Below are 23813 nucleotides of genomic sequence, written 5' to 3' on the forward strand. Positions count from 1 at the left end.
TCCTGTAGGCTGAGCACCACAGTGCTGAAGCACACGAAAATGTCGTGTCCTGGTCGGGGGGACACTGGTTCCCTCCAGAAAATCTTGGCTGACCTCTACAGTCAGCTCATCTCTTTCTAATGAAGCTGTAAACACTCCAGGGTAGGTGTATTTTTGTCCTCAGTTGCTTGTAAAAGCCCTCTTGCACTTTGGTTGCTCTGTAAATAACAATAACATTTAGGTCCTGCTGAGAAATGTGCTTAGCATGAAGTCCTGCAGGAAAATGTACTTGCTGTGGAGTCCAGACGGGGGATTTTGAAGGGGGTTGTAACTCTCTGCACATTAACGTGGGGCCCAAACAAAGCTCCAAGGGAATGTGGAGTGCTTGTGTCTGGTGGGATGGGCACCTGAGGTGAAGGCATCAGGCAGAGACCTGGTGTGGCTCTGGGGAAAGACACTTCTCCCTGGCTCTGCACCGCCAATCCCCATCCAACCTGGTGGCCCAGCAGCCCAATTTGGCTGGGAGGTCAGCTCAGGTGCTGGGGGTGTCTACCTACCCCAGCTCTCCTTGACAATTGTGTTTGCACCAAGGAAGAGTGGCCAAAGCCTGGGGGTTTTCCTAGTCTTGTAAGATGTAGACTTACACCTGAACCTCAAGCACACAATACAACCTAGTGATGCTCAGCCATGCAAAAGCATCAGCTAGGGCCAAAGTAGAGCAGAAAGGAAAGTGTGGTTGTGCCTAAGGAGACATCCGTGTGAGGCCACTTGGACCTGGTACCATGATCTGGCTGGTATGTGCCATGGGTGCCATTTTACTCCAAATGGTGTGTGGGTGAGATCATGGAGCTGACTGGTCCCTGCTCCTCCTCCACCCCCACATGTATACTCTCAATTTACTACACCTATACCACTACCAGACCTTTTATTATCACTAGATGAGGGTGGACGTTTGAGTAAATGGTCTAATTTTGCATTGTACAGAAGAATTCCTTCTACCCTTGTGAGAAGGATGAGCAAGAGGCTCTTCAAGACATATGCAAACACCAGATGACTTGTGCCTCTTCACTGTCCTGGCATGGTGAAACAGTAACTTCTCTATGTACTGTGCAACCTTACATAAAACAGATAAGAAATTGGTAGTAAACTATGGCTGCGTTCCAAGCTTGATGCTGAAAACATTTTTGCTGCACTGATTAATAGGAAGTTGCACTGCAAAGAACTTTCTGAAGAGATGTCTTTAATTTTCTGTTACTTTTGCCATTGCTAGTAAGTGCCCTGCTTAATTATCATTGCTCTGTGTGCTTCCAAGGATTTTGTCCTTTCCCCTTCTCCCATCAGGAACCACCTTCTCTGTGGGGAAGTGTCTGAAGATGGTGCCTTAAGGGAAGAAATTCTCTGTGGGATCTTTGCAAGGTTTTTGCAAGGCTCCTTTAGGTGAGAGTGGACTCTCACCCATCCATCCCAAAACAAGCAGCTGTCACCCCCAGGCACTGCAAACGCCTAAAAACTGTACCCATCATCAGTGGAGGGCTCCAGACGCAGATGTATCTGGGGAAGCTGGGTGTGGGTGTGTCAGCTGTGATAGGTGATGTTCACGTTCCCTTCTGGTGTTTTAGCTGTGCTGAACCTGGCCTATTTGGTGTGGGGGTGAATTTTGCTGCATCCTTCAGTGACAACTCAGGCTTGTGATCAAAGCTGAAATTAGAGCCATGTTGTGACATTTGGAAAGGATACAGTGAAAATTCTTTAAATGTTACTGGGTCACTGAGAAAGGATGGGTTTGGTGTTAGTGCAGATACAGCACTTAAGGAGATTGGGTGTTTCTAAATAAGCTTCTGCCCTCTTTGTTCCCTTTTTACAAATGACATTTGACCCCACTATTGTGGAGCTGCCTGGGGAAGCACAGGTGAAGGAGAGCTTTAAAGATCTGTTTCCAGCAGCCCTGTTTTAGGAACCTACCCACTCAGGGCAGAACTTGAGAGAAACTCACTTTGCTGTAGCGGGTCAGTCGAATGGGCACGAAGGCAAGCCAATGCCCACTGGTCTGAAGGGCTGTCTTTAAGAGGGTTCTGTTGTATAGGGCTGTGACTCAAGGGCCATAGTAATCCATACAAAGTCTGTGAAGATAGTAGTATTGGTGTTTCCATCTGTTTCTTAACTATTTCATAGATATTTTTTATAGCGAGGATGTGCTTTTGAAGGCTATTGTGTGTTTCCCCCCCAAAAACGAAAAGTTACTATTTTTCATTAAATATAAAACCATTTTTTTTCTACAGGACTTGAAATAATTGTTTGTTTCTGGTACTTCTGAACTCCATCTGGTTAGTTTTTCTCCATACGTTTGTTGTTATGCCTGCCTTTAAAAAGTGCTGAGCATTATGTCTCTGCTTCATACTCTTGATATTTATTCATGTCACTAATAATGGTTCTGATCACAGTGACTTGGCGTTCAGAGTCACCCATGTCAGTCAATGGATATGTTTTCGTCCTGCAGAGAAAAATTGTTTGTCTAACTTCTTTGGGGCAAGTACAAAAAATATTATCTTACAGCCATCGGTGCCTCTGCCTTCCTTTCATTAGAGTCAGTAGAAGCTTCCCTCTGATTCCTGAGACCTTTGGATTAGGCCATTATAGAGAATGGGACTTCTTGAAATAAAACGCATTTTTCTGTTCTCATAACTTACAGTAACAAACTTTCTAGGTTTGATCACTGGTGGTTTTGAAGCCGATTCCAAGAAGATCAGTTTCAAATAAATGCCAGTTCCCAGATTCACAGGATTGTGGGTTTTTTTCTTTCATTATGCTGTATGTATCAAGGCAAGGTTTATTTTCACCGTGGAGTGCCGTCACACTCCCACTTCAAGTCTGCCAGGATCAGCAGCAATCCTTGTGGAAGTGACCCATCTGCACAGACAGCCCATAGAACAGTGTAGATGAAAAGAGGCTTCAGGAATAAAAAAAAGAGTTAGAAAAGGTTGTGGTCCCCATCTGACTGGGGTGGCCAACTGTTTGCATTGGCTACATCATGTGAAAAGGTGATTTGCACTGGTTGATGTTAACCATGGAGAAACGAAGCCCTCCTATTTCCCACATTCTCTGTCATCCTTATACTCCCCATATCTTTGTGCCCATATTTGGTCTAGGATATCCGCAAAATGAGATGAGTCTGGGTGAATTCATCATGATCAAGGATCTGTCATGCTTTGGCTGGATAAAGAGGCCCAGTTCTGGTCAGAAGGGGCAACAGTGTTCTCAGCAGCGTGTGTCTCAAAGACCAGAAACGTATAGCACAAATGAAGGCGAAGTGGGGCAGAAATCCACTGAGGTGCTCTCCTTTGGCACCTCCAAGACATAGACAGGCTTGGCTCACACAGGACCAGGGGGACACATCCAGCTACCTCTCACCACCCCTGGCCACCCCTTGTGCTCGGCAGGCATACAAGAGCACTGAGCCTGTACGAAATAATAGAGGATTGGCACTGCTCGCCAGCTTGGGACAGCGTGTTAACAAAACCAGACACATTAAAGGAAGAGCTCAACATTTTCCTGGGGAGCGCTGCAATTTAAACAATCATTTTTAGGCAGTCCTTTTCAGAAAGCCCAGCTGGGAAGACCACCTGTCTTCTCTGGGCCATTGTGATAAAACGGCAAACTGTCTTGGAGTGCCTCCTCGCCGCAGGTGGCTGCTCAGCTGGGTTCTCCACAAGCCTTTTGATGTGTTGGGGAATCAAAGGGGGAGACACAAAGAATAGGCAGAAGTCATACATATGAATGTGCACATACATAGACAGTAACCTTTCCTCCTCTGATTACCCTAGCAATAAATGCTTGTGACATCAATACTTTATGAGAATGAACGATGCACGATTACCAAGTGCTGCTTCAGAATTGCAGGTGGAGGGAGAGGATTTAATCACCTGAGTTTAAGATAGTTTAAGTGACAGCTCAAGTTTTATAAAGTTACAGAAGTTGGAGTGAGTGAACACCATACAGATAAGCCATTATTTCTGCAAGGAGGTTTCCTGGTGTAAGATGCACTATATATGAATTTGTTACATGGCTGCTCTTAGTTGCATGGTCTACTTCATGTAAAACAGCACTGTGAAGCACTTATGTGTGTTTATTTACATATGTTTATGTGCGTGTATGTATGCATATATATGCACACACGGATTTATATGTCCCTGTATGTATTTTGTATGCATTTTACATATATGTATATATATAAAATAATAAACACACTTTTTTTTAATGTATATATATGCACACATACAGAATGCAGAAGTGTTAGGGTGAAGTGCTAGGACGCTTTAACACTGACAGCTATTTTTAGTTGAGTAAATAAGAACAAGAAGCATTTCTAGCATCTGAGTTCTTTCCAGCTGTTAAGATGTAGCCAAAACAAGAGGTGTGTGTAGGTTTTGAAACTAGATTAATTAACATCATATTTTAACTCCCAAATTATGCCTGATTTTGGTTAATTTTTGCACTCCTCTACATTTTATGCCTTACAATAAGATTTAGCTTCCAGGTGTTTTCAGTAGGGAGACCAAAGCCTGGAGTATTTTCTGCAGCTCTGATTGCCGGTGTTGAAGATGCAGTTCAGTGGATGCAGGTGCAGACAGGACTGCAGTGACAGACAGAGGGATGGGGACGTTGCCATCAAGGAGAAGGGCCCTTTTACCAAGGCGGTATTCTTGTTCTTTAGCAATTACGCCAGAAGGTGTGGAAATAAACACCAGGAAAGAAAAATGGTTTTAAGATGGACAGGGATAAATTTTAGCCTGAAACGGGCTTAAACAGTACAGGCTAAAGTACTTGTCCATTTTAACACACAGCTTTTCCAGCTTAAGAAGCCCACCTGACCATATGTGATGGCAACCAGGCCTATGCAGTCTCTTCCCCAGCTGTGCTCACAGCTAACCACTGCTACTTCTGCTGTATAAATAATGGGGATTTAGCATCTCAAAACAGCTAAAAAGCTAAGAGGGAGATGGCAGCATACAGAGAACATGATGAAATAAAACTGAAGAACTTGGTACTCTTGGGGCTCTCGTGGGAACAGAAAGTATCACAGGCTCCTGAGATCATTTTAGCTTTGACTGGCTGCACATATGTGCGTTGTTTACCCTACCGAAGAAGATGTTACCTTTTAAAAGTGCATGCTGCATCATTTCTCTGAATCTGGAGCATTCTCTGCAAGGGAAGATCATGTATTTTAAAATGGGGCATTGGATCGGCTTGAAAAGAATCAAAACTGCACATCAGATGGGGCCCCTTGGCTTTGGTAGTTTTAGGACCATTATAAAATATCTTAAAAGCTCTTACAAGGATGGGGTGACTGAAGACTTTCTGAACAAGCATGAAACATCCCATGGCCTTCATTACAGTAGATCATGGGCCAGTTATCCTCTAGTTTGAATTAGAGTGACCCTAAAAAGCTTCCCCTATATCAGATGCTGGGAGAACACAGCATTCTTTCCTTGCTGCCAGGGCAGCAGTCTCTGAAGCTGGTCCCAGCCACACACTTGGTCACCCTGTGGCCAGCGGGGAACAGCCCTGGTCCCTGAGTCAGGAGGAGCAGGTGGTCTCGGTGACAGGCAGGCAGAGTCTGCCGGTGATGCCGTCACAGCCAGAGGCTACAGTGCACAGGACTGTCCGTAGCACCACGTACACTGAGGAGGGTTTTACTACTGGTCTGGACCATCCGAGGACCTTCCTACTGGGACCTTCTGGCAATTGGGTGTCTGACAAGCAGTGTAACACTCTGTCTAGTGAAGCTGAGAGTCCAGCCAAAGGGCTTGGGGGGGGTTGGGGGGGGTGGGGGGTCTGTGTGTGTAAACCTCTGGGATTTTTATTAGAAATTGCACTAAACTGTAAGTAGTAATTTACATTAATCATCATAATCTGCAATGAAAAAGCAATTGGGAGAGCCACCCAATTCCTTTCACAAAAACCCTTTAAAAATACCCACCATTAATGTGATTTAGATTTGGAGCAGCAAAGAAAAAAGATTTGGAGCAGCAGAGATGCAAGATGCACCATATTGTGCAATATGATATTTAAATTATCTTAACCCTAGGAGAGGAAAGACAGCAAGAACTCAAAGCAACAGCAATAAAATATTAAAGCTTTGAGAGACAATGATGCAGGCAGCAGTTTTTGTAGCCACTGCTATCAAAAGATAGACAGCGAGCTCTGAAAAAAAAGTCTGGTTGGCTGCGATGAAATGCCTGGTAATTGTCTGTCAGTTTTAGCTGAGGAAATTAGCAAATGACTCATGGGCTGCAAGCGGTGGGGAGCTTCATCCATCATCTACAGAGCAGCCTTCGCTTTCATACACTCTCTGCTGTTGTTTAACCGAAGGACAATATAAAATAAAATGCAAAAGGTCATAAATAAAATGTTTCAGGAAGGTAGAGGTTTAACCCAAGCAGGCACAACCAAGGGTGATGCTGATGGTTGAGAGGTTTTTATTATGGCTGATGTTCAGAGAGGATTTCCTGAAAGCCTGGACCCTGCCACGGGGCTGGAGAGGTTTGGCAGAGTGAGAGTCACAGTGACCTGAGCAGGAGGACTGGTGCAGGGGAGCATCAAACGGGACTGAACTCCAGGGAGCTCAGAGGTTTGTCTCTCCTTCCAGAGCAATGAGAATTAGGTACATAATTAATGTAGATGGCACTATAATCTCAGCTGGGAATTTCCTTGCATCTTTAGGTGAAAAACGAAAACCTGAATAGCCCAGCTAAAAGCTTCTTACTAAGAAACATGGGATGGGGTGGGATGTCTCAGCTCATGCAGTGGATTTTGGAAGAGAAGTCACCCATTGCTTTTGTTAAGATGCAAACCTCTATTCTTACCCAGGCTAATACGGACAATATCCTGGACTGGTGGAAGGCAGGGAGGGATTAATAATACCCTAAAATAAAGAATTTTATTGGGTAAAAGGACTGGAAAAAAATGTGTTTCTTAGTAATAGACTATAACAAGCATGATTCTTCTTTTATAAAATCAATGCTGTTCTGTTGTAACTCCATTGACAAAACAGAGTGTAGGTGGACTGGTGAATCAAAACTTGTGTTTATTTATAAAAGCAACCAAACGATAAAATGTTTTCCCTGGCAAAGTAACTACTGCAAATTCAGTCTCTGAAATTGTGACTGGCTCTGTTTATAGGAAACGTACCAGCTAGATGAAGCAAGGGCCCTTTTGAACCCTCATCCCCAAATGCAGAATAGAAGCAGTCAAACTGAGCTTTATTCACTTCCTCATAAAATAACAAAATGATATGAAATTAATTATATCATTTTCTGCCAAAGAATTTTCCAAAAAGTGAAAATACAGAAGCAGTCAGGTAAATGTAGTCTCAAACAACATGGCAGCAAATCAGTCACTCCTACATTGAATGGTACAGTAGTTCAGCAATATTGAAAATTGCAGTTGAGAAGAACAATTTTTCAGCTAAATTCCCTCAAGAAAAAAAAGCCCAGAATGTGCTTCAAATTATCATCTTTCTTTACAAACCAGCAGTAATTATTCTGTTTCATGCCAAAACTGATACACCTGGAGAGGGGATAAAAAAAACCCACCAAACTTCAATCAGAAAATGTGCTGGAGACAACTCCTTTGATAACAGACTACTTTGCTTTTTTCTGCTGTGAAGGGTGTAAATGTTATGTTGTTTTCTGAAGTGACTGCTAAATTACCAGGGAAATGGCTGAATGTCTGTGCAGCTTTCTAAATGACCTAAATCCATCTTTTTCATATTTTGTCTTTTGCATTTCTTATTTATATTCTTAAATTACAGTCAGACTTCTGAGTAAGAAGTTTATAGATCTCCGGTAGGGAAGGGAAAGTGTTACTAATTTTTTTTTTTGTAATTCTGTATGATTATGGGAAATCCAGTATTTCATGTTGTTTTTCACAGATGATATCCTTCTTACCCTTTCCAAAGAAAACTGTTTTTACAGTAGATCCCATTAAAGTCTGCCAAACCAGAGGTAAAGATGAAAGTGCATTAGTATGAGAGCTAACAGAGGAAGCTCAAATGTTGCATGAATCCTATCGATCCAGAATATCTTTAATGTGCTTTTTCATTTCTCTGCCCAGAACACAACCCACAATTATTTGACAAAGCCACACTGATTTTCCTCTGTTCTCAGCCCTCTACAAAGGCAGGGGAGAAAGTCAACCACAGAGCAGATGGTAGGAACGCAGGGTCAGCTTGCTGCAGAGGGAGTTACTGGGAGTGCATTGGATGCTGCCACACTAAAGATGCCTTCCCAGCTGCCTTGTCAGAAGAAAGAGAGGTCTAGACAGGCGGTGTTTAATGCCCAGGTGAGAAGCTTGGGATTCATTTGGCATGAAGAACAGTAGGAGGTCAGTTCAAGGTATGAGGTTGGTTAAGTTAGCCCTGGGAGAAACAGTCCTCTCCTGGTGAGGCCAGGCCAACCACCCTTGCTGAAGGTGCGTGCAAACCAGTGGGGCTGGGCAGTGCTCCCACAGCTTCTGGGACAAACACCTTGGCCAGATGCTCTCTCCTCTCAGAGATGGTTGTGGTGACTGAAACAGGAAAAAACAGGACAAATAGCAAGTGGCAGCAAGAAATGGGAGCATTCAGTCATGCTAGTGAGGGCATGACTCAGCAGTGACTAACATGCCTCCTGCTTTGCAGCCTTTGCAGCCCTCTTGTGTCCAGCATCCCCGGCCTACCACCAGCCAGTGCACATTGATGTTACCTCCCTTTCCTGCACCCTGGCGTTGCAGCAGTCCCTTCCAGCCCAAGCACCAGTCTGACTTGCCGCAGCCCCTGTGGCTGTCATTCTCTTTGGCCCCCTGCAATAACTTCATCTCATGCCCCTCACAGTGGTTCCTCAGATGTCGTCCAGAGATAAGCAAAGGTGGGAAAAGCCACAGACTAGATGTAGGTCAAAAAGATGAGGCATGGGAGAAGGTGGCTGTACAGGTCTCTTCAGAGAGATCAGAAACACCTTCTTTGGTGGAGGTATTCCTGCCACCCTGATTTAAAGAACCTGAAATAAAACTGTATTCCAATGCCAGGCTAGCTCTTAGATAGCTGCAAGCCCCAAGACACACATTGCTTAGCCATACTTATGTCTCATTCCTGGCCAGACACTTCCTTGGACTTATCAACAGCTCACTGCACCAGAAGACAGAGCATATGGATGGGAGAAGTCCATCCCAGGTATGGCAATGAGTTGCACTTGCCTGTGCCAGACATCATTTCTTGCACCCAGCGGGTTATCACCTGGTGATTTTTCAGAAGCAGAACATGAATGTTATTTGGTAACTGTGGGCAGAACAACTGCCAACTGGAAGAAGGTGCTTGGAAATGACTGTAAACACAAAGTGATAAGTATGAAAAGTCCTCAGGAGGCTTTGAGAGAAGCAAGGAACTTGCACCTGACCCTGTGGGGAGGGTGAATGAGCAATTTCAGCATGATAGAACATGAGTCAAGGGCCAGTAGAGGTATGGGCTCTTTCCTTCCAGGCTCTTCCAACCCAGGATCAACCTGCTGCTGCCCAGGGACCATTCTGTAAAGGCATTGCCTTTGGGCATTACCCCGCTCTGAGTGAAACAAGTCGCTCTGCAATCAAGACAGTGTTTCCATAACACTGCCAGAAATTCAAAGCAGGTACTGTAAGTCAACAAAATGTTAATTCCCAAAAGGTTAATTAAACTGAGTGAGACTTGTAGATGAAATGCAACAGCTGACTGCTGCAATTAACTCTGGCGTCGCGGTTAGCATTAGGTGGCACTCCAGTGTGGGGGAGCTCCTCAGATGAGTTATTTTGGCACTTACTCCCCTGGGGGGAGGTCCTGCATATATCAGTCATTCCGTTCTTGCCAGCCTTCAGGAGATGGAAATTAGTGACACTCAATTCAGTCAACTGGAGGAAAAACATGCATTGCTTCTCTACAACCTCTCTGAACAGAAACTCATAAACACTGAGTTATAAAGTATAAGGCTCTATTTAAAGTCAGTTTTCTAATGTAACTGTAATATATAAATACTGTGTATTACTGCGCAGCCTTCATCATCTCTTCTAGGTAAAGCTGGAGAGAGAAGACTAAAGAACAGTTTTGTGGGCTTGGGAAGGCTGGGCAATACCTTTAGCCAAAGCAAGGCTTTGCAACCAGTGACAGGGAACACAGAGAAGAGTCCCTTTTTTTTCCTTTAATATATTGACATTTAGTCCAAACATGGGCATTCCAGTAAACGGGGATTCAGAGCTGCAAATCTTTCCTGTTCCACCCCACTGAGACAAATGTCCCATGCAAGCCCTTCCAGGGCGTCTGGCAGGAAAGGGGAGGGAGCCGGGAGCCAGCGGGTCCCAGTTCACATGCTCTGCTGCAACTGTCTGGGAACAGTCTCTCTTGCAGGGAGCAAGGCTCACACCCCAGACTGGTGTCCTCATGAGGTGGAGGAGTGATCCCCACCTGCCCTGCTCCCCTCCATCAGCAAGCAGCGGTTGATCAGCTGCGGGCAGCATTTGGCCCATGCAAGTGGAAGTTTTTTGCTCCTGGTCCTGGGGAGGGGAATGGTGCGTGCATGCATGTACTGCTTTCCAAGCTGACTCACTGAACCGGTGAGACAGATGGAGCCGACAAAGTTCATCTGCCCACGCTCCGCTGTTGTCTTCCACGGCAAAGATCCGGAGCACATAACTTCCCGAGGTCCACGCCAGATCCTGCAGGCAGCTCTGAGCTCCCTATGGGGGACTGTTGCCTCCAGATGAATAGCTATTGTTGTTGTCCCCAGGAGGTACCTGCCACATAATAACATTCAAGAAACTCTTCCAATTACTGCCTTTTTATAGAAATATGAGGAACAATTACATAACAGCTGCATGCAATTACTACATCAGGTGATGTGACCTTTTCAAAATCAAAAAGTAATATAATTTTACAGGTAGAACAGAAAAAAGTTTTTCTTTTTCTCTTTGAATATAAAAAAATAAAACCTCTGAGTTCAAAACAAAACTCATTCTTTTTTTGTAGGTTTTCCTTTTAAAACACAGGTAATGGTTGTTCTTTCAATAACATCTCACACCAGTTTCTGGCCATCTGGAGACCGTGGAATAAAAGGAAGGCATAAAACAAATAGTAATCCCATGTGCAAAAGTATGAAGACTGTACTAAGGCCTTGTGCCTTGCGGTAAAGCTCTCTTTTCTCTAGGATGAGCTGAGTTTAACTTGCAACCTGGAACATCCACTGACATTCTTTGTCACTTTTTCCCCCTTCTTTTTTTTTTTTTTTAATATAACTAGTGGAAACTTCCTCTCTGAAACTTCAGCCTGACAAATGCAATTAACATTCACCATGTCATCAGAAGTTATCGACAGCACTACTGCATTCAGATTGGTTCCTTAGGCTAACACGCAGAGTAGTTTCCAAGGTGAGGTTCAAAAAAGGCTCTGGTAAAAGGCAGTGGATAAATATGTAAAGAAACAATATATAATGCGTGTCTTGAAATCAAGGGTTGAGGAGAAGAAGATTTTTTCCCTCCCTATTTCATCACCAAACAAACTTTTGTATGGTCTGGGTGTTTCCTTCTCCATCAGGGCTTTTCCCTTTGCAAAAGATTTATCCATGGTTCCGATATATGTTTTTGTGCTCTCTCCCTTTCTGGACTTTATTCCTTGATGTCTGGCAGGGCTGATGTACCACCGGACTGTCCTGAGTTGGTCTCATTGTGTGGGGAAGGGATGTTTAGCATGGGGACAGGGACATGCCTGGCTGGAGAATGAGGGAAGAGAGAATGGATCCTTACTTTATACCCGCAAAAGACCATAACACTGCTCTGACTACTCTGACTTTGAACTGGACCAAAGGAGAGCCATTTCCATGTCTTTCCAGCCGAACAGCCCAGGAAGAGCATCACAGACTCTGAAGTCCTCAACTCTTGATGCTTTTTTTATAAGTTCTATGTGTATGGTTGCAATGAGCAGTTATCATTTAAGTGATTAAATTACAACAGTGAGCAGTCATCATTTAAGTCTAATTCCCACAAAAATCATTGCAATGCTCAAGACCCATGCCTTGCCCCTGAACATGGCCTATCTCACACAGAGCAGTGTGGAGACAAACTGGATGTTTCCTGGTACCCATGTACCTCTTTCCTTGGACCGTAAAAAGACATCAGATGGCAGAACAAGTCATCATCACTCCAGCGTCTCCTGCTAATCTCTCTCCATTCAGCATAGCTAGGCAAGGATTCAAATATAAATGCAGACTTCGTGAGAAGGTAGCCTGAGAAAGCTGATCCAGGTTGTCCTGCTTGTAAATTAATTCTTTATATCCCAGTGTATTCAGCAGTTTATTTTGTTCATGGCTGGAAGGTCATGAGATCCAACAAACAACCTTTATGCTATCTTATCAGTGGCTTGTTTTCTCCATTTAATTTGCTCTCTGGTATCATATTTCCCTTGGATCATATTTTTCTTTGGAGAAATATTGTTCTGAAATGAATCTGAAATTATGCATATCTACGTAGGGGAAGCTGGGCATGGGCAGGTATAGGATGGCGTATAGATGCCATCAAAGTTATTTAAAAAATGACACTGTTCTATGTATTTTCCCTAGAAGAAAAGTAATTTTATCTCTAAGCTCCTGAATGGCCTCACAAAGACCTATAAATGTCCACTTCAGCCAATTTATATCCATGTGTCTTCCTATGGATGTGATCTGATGTAGCTTATTAGTCAAACGTATTCAGGTCCTTTTTTTGAAAGCTTAATATGGTAATAAATAACACATTCTTTATTTTTAGATCTATCTGTTAACACTCTACATAGCTTAAATGGCATATGGATGCCCAGGACTACAAAACATTCAGAAGTCTTATTCTTCTGCTTTTTTGACAATCCCTTTTCCTCCTGCTGAGAACATTTCCATCCTTGTGATTGCTTTTATGTGGCCCCAACCTCTTGCATGAAAGCAGATACCACAAACAATATTTGAGGAGGCTGAAGGACCAGTGATGTGAAAATTGCTTCAGTGCTAATTCTACTTTCTAAATATAGACACATTTTTTCCTGAATACAAGGACAAGATGACAGAAGGTGAATGATACTAATGCTTACTTTTACTCCTTCACAACAGTTTCTACAATATATATGTGGGACTGCTGGGAGACAGATTTTTATACCATAAACCTTCATGTATAGGTATTTTACATATAGGCCATTCCATCTTTCATGATGCAGAGGAAAGAAATATATGTGTGTGTGTATGTTTACCTATATATATGTTTATGTATATGAAGAGAGAGAGAGAGACGCATACATATATACACTACAAAATGAGGTCTTTTTTAAAAATGCATGGATTTAATGTGCTTGAATTGACACCTTCTGTCTATTCAGAAGAAAGGTTTGTTCTGGGCAAGAGACATGTTGTTTATTATCATCCTTCTGTCATGTGCTAATCCTATCCCTAGCCCCAGGTGGAGTCTTTCTAAGATTATTCTTACAGTCAAGTGGCATTATAGGCTGGACTTGCTACTGTTGTATTTCAGTGTATAGCAATAATGCCATTGCTGTAATTTGTTATCATTTTTTGATTTATTGATTTATTCGGTACAGCATCTGTTAATATGAAAACTTTGTTTCAGGCATCTGTTTCTGTCCACTTGCTGAATGCCTCTGCTGACGCTGAGTTTTCCTTGCCAGGATGTAAGATGCGTTTTGATAATATCTCCTTTGCATGCCATGGACCTGATGGATGGAGCAGTCTCTGCATTTTGATGTGGACAAGAAATAAATCCGCCTGGGAGAAAAAAGAAAGTCAAATGAGAGCTCATAAAGCAACACTGCTGCCAAAATGCTAATACTATTCCCCAGTATGCGTGGAGATGAATTACAAGTAAAATCAAAGGGTTGTGTTGTCACTTTCCGCAGGCTTGTAGCAATCATTTTTGAAATTTGAACAGCATTTTAAAGGAAACTTGAACAATGGTTCACAAAACTTGAACTTTGTTTTACCATTTTTCCTTTAAGAGCCTTCGCAAAAACTTGTCCATAACACACCCACAGAAGATTACAACTTACTAAAACTGGAGACGGAGAGATGTGGTGGTCCTTGTAGGTGTGAGGTAAGCATTGCATGTAATCCTCTCTTTTAGGTTGCTCTGCCTCCCCTTGTCTCTTACCCTGACTTTCAGTTTTCTCTCTTCCTTGCTCATGTCATGCCTAGCAGACCAGAGTCCTTTAGGGACAAGATCACCATGGGTACAAGGTCCCACCACCCTCACACAGGGTCATTGAAGTGGTTGCGGATACTCTCAGACTGAAATTGTTGAATCGGGTAGTAAAAAGTCCTATTAGGAGAGGCAAAATTTCTTGTGGGATCCAAAAGAGTTGAAGACCCTTGGCTCCATGGACTGAAAAAACTAGGACAAGTTAAGTCTCTGAGCTTTCTCCTTGGAGTCATGAAGTTCCTAAAAATGCTGGCTTAACATTAAGGTAGCAGCTGGATTTCATGAGATGGGAGAAAATAGCACCTGGGTCTTGGGGAGAGGGAGTTGTGGGGAGCAGGTGGGGATAGAAGGGAATCATATTGAAAAAGTCACTGGGTAATATCTAAATGAGTATCTCCTCAACCACTGGATCCTGATTTCCTACAGCATGTAACTGCTTTCCTATAAGATATAATTTTGTCCTCTGTGGAGTCTCTAATGTTTGAATTAGAGACAGTAGGCTTAAACCTGAAGGAAATTTTATGGGTCAAGAAGCTGTGTATTTTTTCCAACTATATTATCTGATTTCATAAAAGGACCCCATTTTATCTATTTTCATTACTGTTTTCATGCAACTTGTAGAAAGTTAATGTTAAGACTTTTGAACAGCTACTAAATCTGTTGGAAACTGAGACACACACCATCAAAAGTTATTAGAGGGGACAGACTAAACACAAACACAGCATGACTGTGCAAGACTTACTTTGGAAGCCAAATTTAAAAGCACTTAAATCTGAGACAGAAGCACTCAGAGCTTTCTGACCCAACAGATTTAGCATTACAGAAAAAATGAGTGATTCTAGCTAAAACACTGAAAATGCTTACATAATCTGCTGGCTCTTAGTGCATGTCATCTTGGCTCCCTCAAGCGGCTGGTCCCAGAGAGTGGACAGCTTTCCTCGTGTTTCAAAGCACAAGTGGTTTCCTCGGAGCACAAGTGTTAGAGGTCTCTGCTCCAGGGATCACAGGTTCAAGCCCTGCTAAAGTATAGCCTGCATTTGTGTGCAGTCACGGTTTGTTAGAAATTGGTACCCAGTGAATAAGCTCCACATAGTTCTGAGGTCTCTTCATCCAAGAAAGACTGAAGGGACTGGGACAGTCTATATTTTTTTTTTTTACATCCATTTTCTTTTTCATGTCCTCCTCTAGAGGACTGCCTTGCCATTAGTACTTTTCTCTAAATTCAGAGACAGATCCTAATGGTTTTGCTGCTGATTGTGGTAAGCCTTCATTAGCTATACTAGCTGATGTCTGCTCTAAAAAAGGTTGTCTGGGGACCCGTGGACCACATCCTGGCTGTAATATCCTGAAGTTCAGCAAAACCAGATGTAAAATCCTGTACTTGGGACAGCCCTGGGGCTCTGGCCAACTGTGAGAAATAGCTCTGTGGTGGAGGAACAGCTGAATGGGAGGCATCACTGCCTCCTTGAAAAATTTAAGATCAATGGACACAGGCTGCAGCAAGGAGAACTTGGAAGAGAGGACAAAAAAAAAAAAAAAAATCACTGTGGGAGAGGTCAAGTGTTAAAGCTTTCATCCTTTGAGATTTTTTTCAGTACCTGGGTGGATAAGGCCCAGCTCTGATTTGAGAGTTATCTCTACTGTAGATTGAGGTGAGACCAGATGACCCCAAGCTCCTTTCTGACCTCTGTTATTCTGTGATCCATGAAACACATGCAGGGTCTGAATTTTAATGTTGTTTGCTGCATGATTGCTTCAAAAGTCCTTACACGCACTGATGCAGACCCTGCCACCCAGCCAGCCAAGCTCAGCCTTGCTCTTGACTTCCCTCTCCTCTCTCCGCCATGCTGTGCAGGAAGTCAAGCTTTATCCTAAGTGCTTTAGCCAGGTTTTGACCAAAATATACACCTACCCTCCAATGGCTGAGGCCACAAAGTATCTTAAAACTCAACTGTTTTTAGCCCCATGGAGCTTAGTATGCACTGATACCCTCAGCACTGACCCAGCTTGCTGTCCCCATGGCATGTGAGGCTGTCTGAGCACCAGGCAGTACTTGTTTTTCAGGAGATGCTGCTACAGCACAAACCACATTGGAGAAACAGTCAAGTCCTCCAGGGATGTTTTGCCACACGAAACATGAGGATGCAAGGCAAATTCATGAGGGCATAAGCCTAGTTTCGTGGTAAGAAGTTGCAGTGCAAGAAGATGGAGACAGGTCACCTCTGCCCTCGTAAGCGGGCAGGCTCTGCGTTCACTGGTACACACACTTCTGGTGAGACAGATCTCTCAACTTATCTCCTTTCAAAAGGAAAGCTTTTGTAAGTCACCTTTAATTTGTAGGTCTTTCCTCAAAGAGAGGACTCATCTTACAGCCCCTCATCAGCCACAATCTGTCTTCTCTGTTTTAACAGTTTTTCACGTCCTTACAGGCAGAGGTTTTCCGGGTTTCTTCAAGGACATATAAAGATTGATACTTAATGCTCACCCATGCAATATGTGTTGCTTTAGTCTTATGATGTAGGGATGCAACTTCACCTGTTCAGTTTGGAGATCAGATGGATGGTAACAGGAATGGGTACATAAAGCAGGGAGAAAACTGTAATACAAATGCTGAACCTGAACCTAAATTGCACTTTTCTTGTCATAGAGTAAGACCTTTTGAGCGTTTATTAATTAGTCATACTTTTAAGCTAAAAAGCCAATGTCACAGATTATCTCTGTTTCTGCAGTATCACAACAAGCTCCCAGAATTCAGCATGCAGCTTTCCATATACACAACTCCCCGAGACCTCTTTAAGTGAAGGCTTCCCACTTCATTTATGCATCAAAAAGCACAGAAGATGCTGCAACAAGTGCTGAACAAACTTGTGAATTTTGTCTTTCCTCACTTTTTTTTTCTGGATGTGAGAACTGGGCATGGACTGAAAATACGTGATGCGCTTCTTTAATCAGTGCGGGGGTTTTCCTGCTTTGGTTCAAATTCCAGTTCAAATCAGAAAGAACTTTTAAAGCAAATCTCCTGATTGTCTTCACTTTCCATGCATTGGTTTGCATTATGGCATGATTACAGAGTGCACAAACTGGAGTTCTTTCAGATTAAACTAAACTGGAAAATGTGGGACATACCTAATGAGTTCCAGCCTCTAATGGTCATTGACAGGACTGGACTGGAGCTCTTCCAAAGTAAAGTGTTCTGATGGATAGTGCCAGCTTTGGTCCTTGGTACCAGTTCCATCACTCTACAGATCTACTCCTATTGCACTACATATTACTTCTTAATGTAGACACAGCCTTTTCTCCACCAATTTTCTGCTTTTGGCTCCTTGTGCACATTAGAGTCTTTATGAGAAGCTAGATAACAGTCCTCTTCCTTACTCAAATAGTAAAGGTGAAAGATTTTGTATATTCTTTTATCTCTCTACTTTCAGGATATACATATGTTAATAGACCATTAGGCTTAGAATTGGAATGAAGATACTCAGGTCCTGTACTTTTATGAAATCAAAAGGCAGGACTTGTCAATGATAAGACCAGGATATTTTCAGACATAAGTTTAGCATCTTCTTGTGAGACAGCTAATAAAATTGACTTGCTATTTTTTCCCAAGAACTAAGGTACATACAGTACCATTAATTGTGAGGACTTGTAACATGCTTTCTAAGGACTTGCATCTGCTGAATTTGTAATGCTCATCAATTTGGAAAATCTAAAGAAAATAATAATTTTGCCCCAGACACTTGGCTTTGGGCTTTGGTTTCTGGCTTTAGACTTCTAAGAGGAAAAATATTGGCTAGCATGCCCTTAGGAGTCTTCCCTTGGTCACTGTGTGCAATGCATCAGAACAGAATAATGCATGTGAGGGCTGGGACTGGGCTCTGCCACTGCAAGTGAGAAAGGCAAAGGGAGGCAGGAGACTCATATTCTTCCCAGCCCTTGGACACCACATCACTGTTTCACTAGTGTGATTTCTCATGGATTTACTTGAAAACACACCGTTTGGCTTATCTGGTTTAAGTAGCTGTTTCACTAATAGAAATTGAAGGATCCTCCAAACACCTATTTCCATTTCTCTGTAGGGAGGGATGATACAAGATGTGGAAAAACACCAGAGCAGCTACGCCTTCTTTTTTAAAATAAACTCACATTTCAAAGCAGTGATGACCAGGGGAAGTAGAGCTGAAAAAAGCACGTATAATGCCACTGAGAACCCCAGATATGTTGCGTTATCCTTGGGCAGGCTTGACAGGGTGGCTCCATCAGCCTAGGTCAGTGTAGCCCCACAGTTACAAGGTGCAGCCTGGGCTCTGGTGCCCGGCAGATCTCTGCGTATGTGTAATGGAGCACAACAGCCCCCATGAACCAGAATGCCCTATGGGCCTGCGAGGGCCACAAGGGCATTTTCTCCAGCCTTTGCTGTTGCAGAGGTTAGCCTGACAGCTGCCCAATCTAGCCAACATTTCAGTAACGTCTGCTAATTAATCAGTTAAAAAAGCATTTTTCTGCTCTTCCAGGTGTGAGGGAATTTCTGCGGACGCATACTACTGACTTTCTGGAAAGATCAAAGACAGGACTTTAATGTTCCCAGCAGCCTTGACTTGCCTGTGTAAGGGTTTAAAATCTTTCTTGAGAAGCCAGGAGATCACTATGGATATTCTCTGAAAACACTTTCCTGACCAATGCACCATCCCTGAAAGGCAGCCTGAGCACATAATGCTGAGCATTGTCATGCAGGAATAGTGATAATGCTGAACTACATTTATAAAGAAACTCAATATTACTCTTGTGTTTGTCATGAGATTAGACTTCTGTCGAGCCATTTCTCACCTCCATTTGCATCTTTGTGGTGAGAATAAAGCAAAGACAAATGATGACTCCCAGTGGTGGGCAGGGGACAAGATCAGTTCCCTCTCTGTCAAATAAATCTTACAGGATTTTCATAGAATCATAGAATTGTTTAGATTAGAAAAGACCTTTAAGAACATTGAATCCAACCATTAACCTAGCACTGCCAAGTCCACTGCTAAACTATGTCCCTAAGTGCCACATCTACACAACTTTTAAATACCTCCAGAGGTAGTGCCTCAACCACTTCCCTGGGCAGCCTATTCCAATGCTTGACAACCCTTTCAGTGAAGAAATTTTTCCTAATATCCAGTCTAAACCTCCCCTAGCACAACTTAAGGTCATTTCCTCTTGTCCTGTCACTTGTTACTTGGGAGAAGAGATTAACACAAGGTGGGTCCTCACTACAACATCCTTTCAGGTAGTTGTAGAGGGCGATGAGGTCTCCCCTCAGCCTCCTTTTCTCCAGGCTAAACAACCCCAGTTCCCTCAGCTGCTCCTCATAGGACTTGTGCTCTAGACCCTTCACCAGCTTTATTGCCCTTCTTTGGACACGCTCCATCACCTCAATGTCTTTCTTGTAGTGGGGGGCCCAAAACTGAACATAATATTCAAGGTGTGGCCTCACCAGTGCCGAGTACAGGGGTAAGATCCCTTCCCTGTCCCTGCTGGCCACGCTATTTCTGATACAAGCCAGGATACCGTTGGCCTTCTTGGCCACCTGGGCACACTGCTGGCTCATGTTCAGCCGGCTGTCAATCAACACCCCCAGGTCCTTTTCTGCCAGGCAGCTTTCCAGCCACTCTGCCCCAAGCCTGTAGCATTGCATGGGGTCGTTGTGACACAAGTGCAGGATTCGGCATTTGGTTGCCTTGAACCTCACACAATTGGCCTCAGCCCATCGCTCCAGCCTGTCCAGATCGCACTGTAGACCCTTCCTACCCTCAAGCAGATCAACACTCCTGCCTGACTTGGTGTCATCTGCAAACCAACTGAGGGTGCACTCGATCCCCTCATCCAGATCATTGATAAAGATATTAAACAGAACTGGCCCCAATACTGAGCACTGGGGCACACCACTTGTGACCAGAGAGAATATGTGTGAGAATAGGCATGTGTGTATATCTTTGATTTGGATTAAATGCCATCTCAGTCATTTATTTCTGAATGACTTCTTTTTTTATTACATGCTCCCTATTCCAGCATGAAAAGAGCTAATTTACCTCTTTCCTCTTGCTCATCCCTCCTTCCCATTGCTTCGACAAGAGGACTGCTGTCTGTTCAATCATCTTGTTAACGTCACCAGGCAGCCCACGCTCTGCTCTATTTTGGTGGGTCACAAGGAATTCATTACTCTTTTAAAAGTGGTCAATACATGGGTTAATAGAAGGTCACTGTAGAAATTATTCCAGTGCATAAAAACATGAATGCTAGTGATACCAGCAAGTCCACACAAACCTTGTGTGTGGTGGTAGCTTTTGACAGTGAACTGAACACTCACCAAGCAAGACTTACACCATGTAGGAGAGAAATGCTTCCATTTTTGACCCCTGGAAACTTAGTCATGGCTTATTCCTGAAACCATTTAACCACCTCAGACTTGAGTAGGCTCCCCAATACACGCCTGCAGCATCTGGCACAAGCTGTTGACATCAGAAAAAAAGAACAACAATTGTGCAAATATGCATGCCATTCAAAGGCACCCAGGATGCCAAGGGAGAGAAGGGCTAACAGCAGTGGAAGCAATGCTGAGGTGGAGGCAAGACCTGATTCAGGGTGAAAGCATACGAACTCTCCAGTGCACACTGAGTTTGGGTGGGAGCAAAAATGTTATGCAGCAGCAAGGAGTGCATGACTCTGCTGAGGGACCCTGCTGTATACAAAATACTAATGGTGGAATATTGGGTATGAGAGCAGAGAACAAGACACCATGATGATCTGAGAAGCGTAAGAGTAAAATAATAAACTTAGCAAAGCAGCCCAATTAGAGTGGAAAGCCACAGTGTTACCACTGTAGTCATGTAGGACAGTCCCATGAAGCCCCATGAGAGTCGGGGTGCCCTGAGGGTGTGGGAATTATCCTGTCCTTGATGTGAGGCAGACATGGGGAGCGAGCTTAGCTCCTTACAGGAATGGAATATTGTGGGTTTTTTTTCACCTCCATGCAGGTGGGTCCCCTGTCTCCCCATCCCCTCCCCAAGAGACAAAGTGAAGGACAGGAACTGAGCACAGAAGCTGAAATTGCAACTGGCCCTCCTGAGAGGAGGGCTGGAGAGAAGAGGCCTCAAGGCCAGCCCATGACACAGAATTACTGAGAAACACCCACAGGCTGCATGAAAAGCTCCTGGAAGTTGAGTCAGTCTGAATTACATCCTCTTGCTCCACATTATAACCAAGAATATCAATATTTCCACTGAGAAGAATGAAAAGCAGAAGGAAGACACTAGTGGATCTTTGCATTGTACCAAAACACATTTTTCTTCCATCATAAAGGTATGGTTATCTTTCCAGTGGAGTTTCAGATGGGAGCAGAGAGTGGCCTAGGCCCAGCACATGTTAAGAGACAAGTCTCATTAAAATGCACACTGTCTACCATTAAACGACATTGATGTTAATGAATGTGTATGTGACACCTGCGATTTTAGCTAGACTCCAGTTCCATCTCAGGAGCTTGGCCTGAAGCCACTTGTGCACATACATTGACTGGCACTGGAAGCCTGGGAGAAAAGCACCTTGCCTTCCTGCAAAACAGCACTATCAACCATGCCCCATGCCTTACAGTGTTGAAACATGAAGGCAGTAGGATCACAAACACCCTGCTACAACCATTACTGATGCTCACTAAAAGCTGAAGTATGAAAAATGAACAGTTTAGTGCAACAGCATGAGTACAGCTCAGAGATGTTAGCCTCAAGGAGTGAAAAAGGAGGAGGAAATGCCCTTCACCAAAAGGCTGATGAGTGTATTTTTAGGAAAACGAGATCAAGGTTGAGATGCACGTAAGAGCCACGTAAAGGCAGAACTAGCCAAGCTTCCATGTGGTGAAGAGGTGATAAATGCACTTTATTAAGTTGTTTCTAAAATTGGAGCAGATGAGATAAGCCTTGAAGGAGATACTCATTTAAGATTGATGTGAAGTAAGTGCGGAGAGATAGCTGTTGAAAAGACTGCCATAAACCAGTTCTCCAGGTTGTCATTCACTAACACTCCCTGGTGTTTTCTAATCAAAATAATCTGTTAAAATCAGACTCTGGAGACAGCTTGTCTTTGGCTGCCAGTGTAATTTCTTATAATTGTTTCACATAGTAAATGCTTTAGAAATAAGTCAAGGATTGTTTGAAGAAGACACAACTTTGAGATGGATTTTTAAGTTACTGTTATTTATACTGGCAAAGCACTTTATACAGCTTTAAAACAGGAAAAAATGGTTATAAGTTACAAAGTAACAGGGGCAAGTCTTTTTGTTTTAAAAAACTGCAAACAGCTAGTTAGAGCCACTGAAGTTGCTGGTAGATATTCTTTCCACATACAAGTTTGCAGTACATACAGCTGTGGAGGGATGTGCTTGTGCTTGCATGGGACTATAACAGTGCTGGAGATAATGAAATGCTTGTAAGCCCACAGGATAAACCGATAACCAGGAACTGCAAAATACAGTGCAGACCTCATGCCAGCACTCTGCTAAGATCCTTGCTGACACAATTACTGTAAAGTTGTGTCCTAAGGCATCAAAGGCTACATCACACAGAAGAGGGCAGAGACCATGAGCAGCCTGGCCGGGACTGACTGTACACATGACAGTGCCCTGGGTCTGAGCACAGGGAGACAAAGTTATAGTCCCTCTCTACTGGAACTGGGGTCACCGAGCTGTAGACCTTGGGCTATATCCTGAACCCATGGTTGGTAGGCTCCTTCTGCTGCCTCTCTTTAGTTTCCCAGGATTCAGGAAACTGCTTGGAGGGGAAAGACCAGACCCCTCCTTCCCCATTTCATCTCCTACTCCATTTTTTCACAATCCCTCCTCAGTAAAACAAGAGTGCAATCACATTTCGTTTTCAGAGTGGAGCTGAACTGAAGCTAGACAACCTTCACAAATCCACAGTGTCCATTTCTTGTATGTGCCATAAACTTCTACTCATTATTTGGCCAGTAAATCTGAGAGATGGACAGCAGAGTCTGTCTCTTCATTAGTGATGATGCAGTGCCAGAGCAAGCCCCCAGCTTCCCTGGTGCAGTGTCAGGCCTGGGGTAGCAGTTAATAGTGATTTTTCTGACATGACAATTTGAAATTCCAAGCCGGTTTCACGAGCAAACCATGAAAGTCATCTTTAACTCTTCCACATTAGTCATGATTTTGAAACATTTAGTGTGAAAATGCCATCCTCCTGCCTTGCACAGCCTTGAAGTGATTGCTAGCAGGGTTCAACTTCAGGAATGTTTTCAACCATAGAACTGTTCAACAAGCACCTTTCATAAAAATAAAAAAGAAATACTAATATATTGATAAGGGTGATATAAATTGCATCTCAGCTACCTGGAAACGATTTTGCTGTTTTTCACTGAAAAAACCCGTGATCACCTATTAAAATATTATGATAATTTCTAAATGAGGCTTTTATTTTAAATGATTGCTTCTGTGAAGTGCAATATTGCTATAGCAGAGGCCAATTAAAAGTAAAGAAGCTTTTATACACATTTTGCTAAGGGACTTGTTCATTATGCTCCATCCTCAGCAGGAGCACCATGTACTAATACAGTTCCACCTG

The 23813-nt window shown here is 43.3% G+C and overlaps 1 protein-coding gene across 1 annotated transcript in view; it reads right to left on the bottom strand.

Moving 5' to 3' along the window:
- Positions 1 to 13615: 13615 nt before the first annotated feature.
- The window catches only part of NEK11 (NIMA related kinase 11), a 123303-nt gene continuing 113105 nt past the window's right edge, over positions 13616 to 23813 (bottom strand). The window contains exon 18 of the mRNA XM_074860117.1: positions 13616 to 13775. Within this exon, the coding sequence (XP_074716218.1) occupies positions 13617 to 13775 (159 nt within the window). The 3' untranslated portion in view covers position 13616. The remainder of the gene's footprint in view (positions 13776 to 23813) is intronic.

The sequence above is a fragment of the Strix uralensis genome, chromosome 1 (genome assembly GCF_047716275.1).
Source record: "Strix uralensis isolate ZFMK-TIS-50842 chromosome 1, bStrUra1, whole genome shotgun sequence".
NCBI classification, from domain to species: domain Eukaryota; kingdom Metazoa; phylum Chordata; class Aves; order Strigiformes; family Strigidae; genus Strix; species Strix uralensis.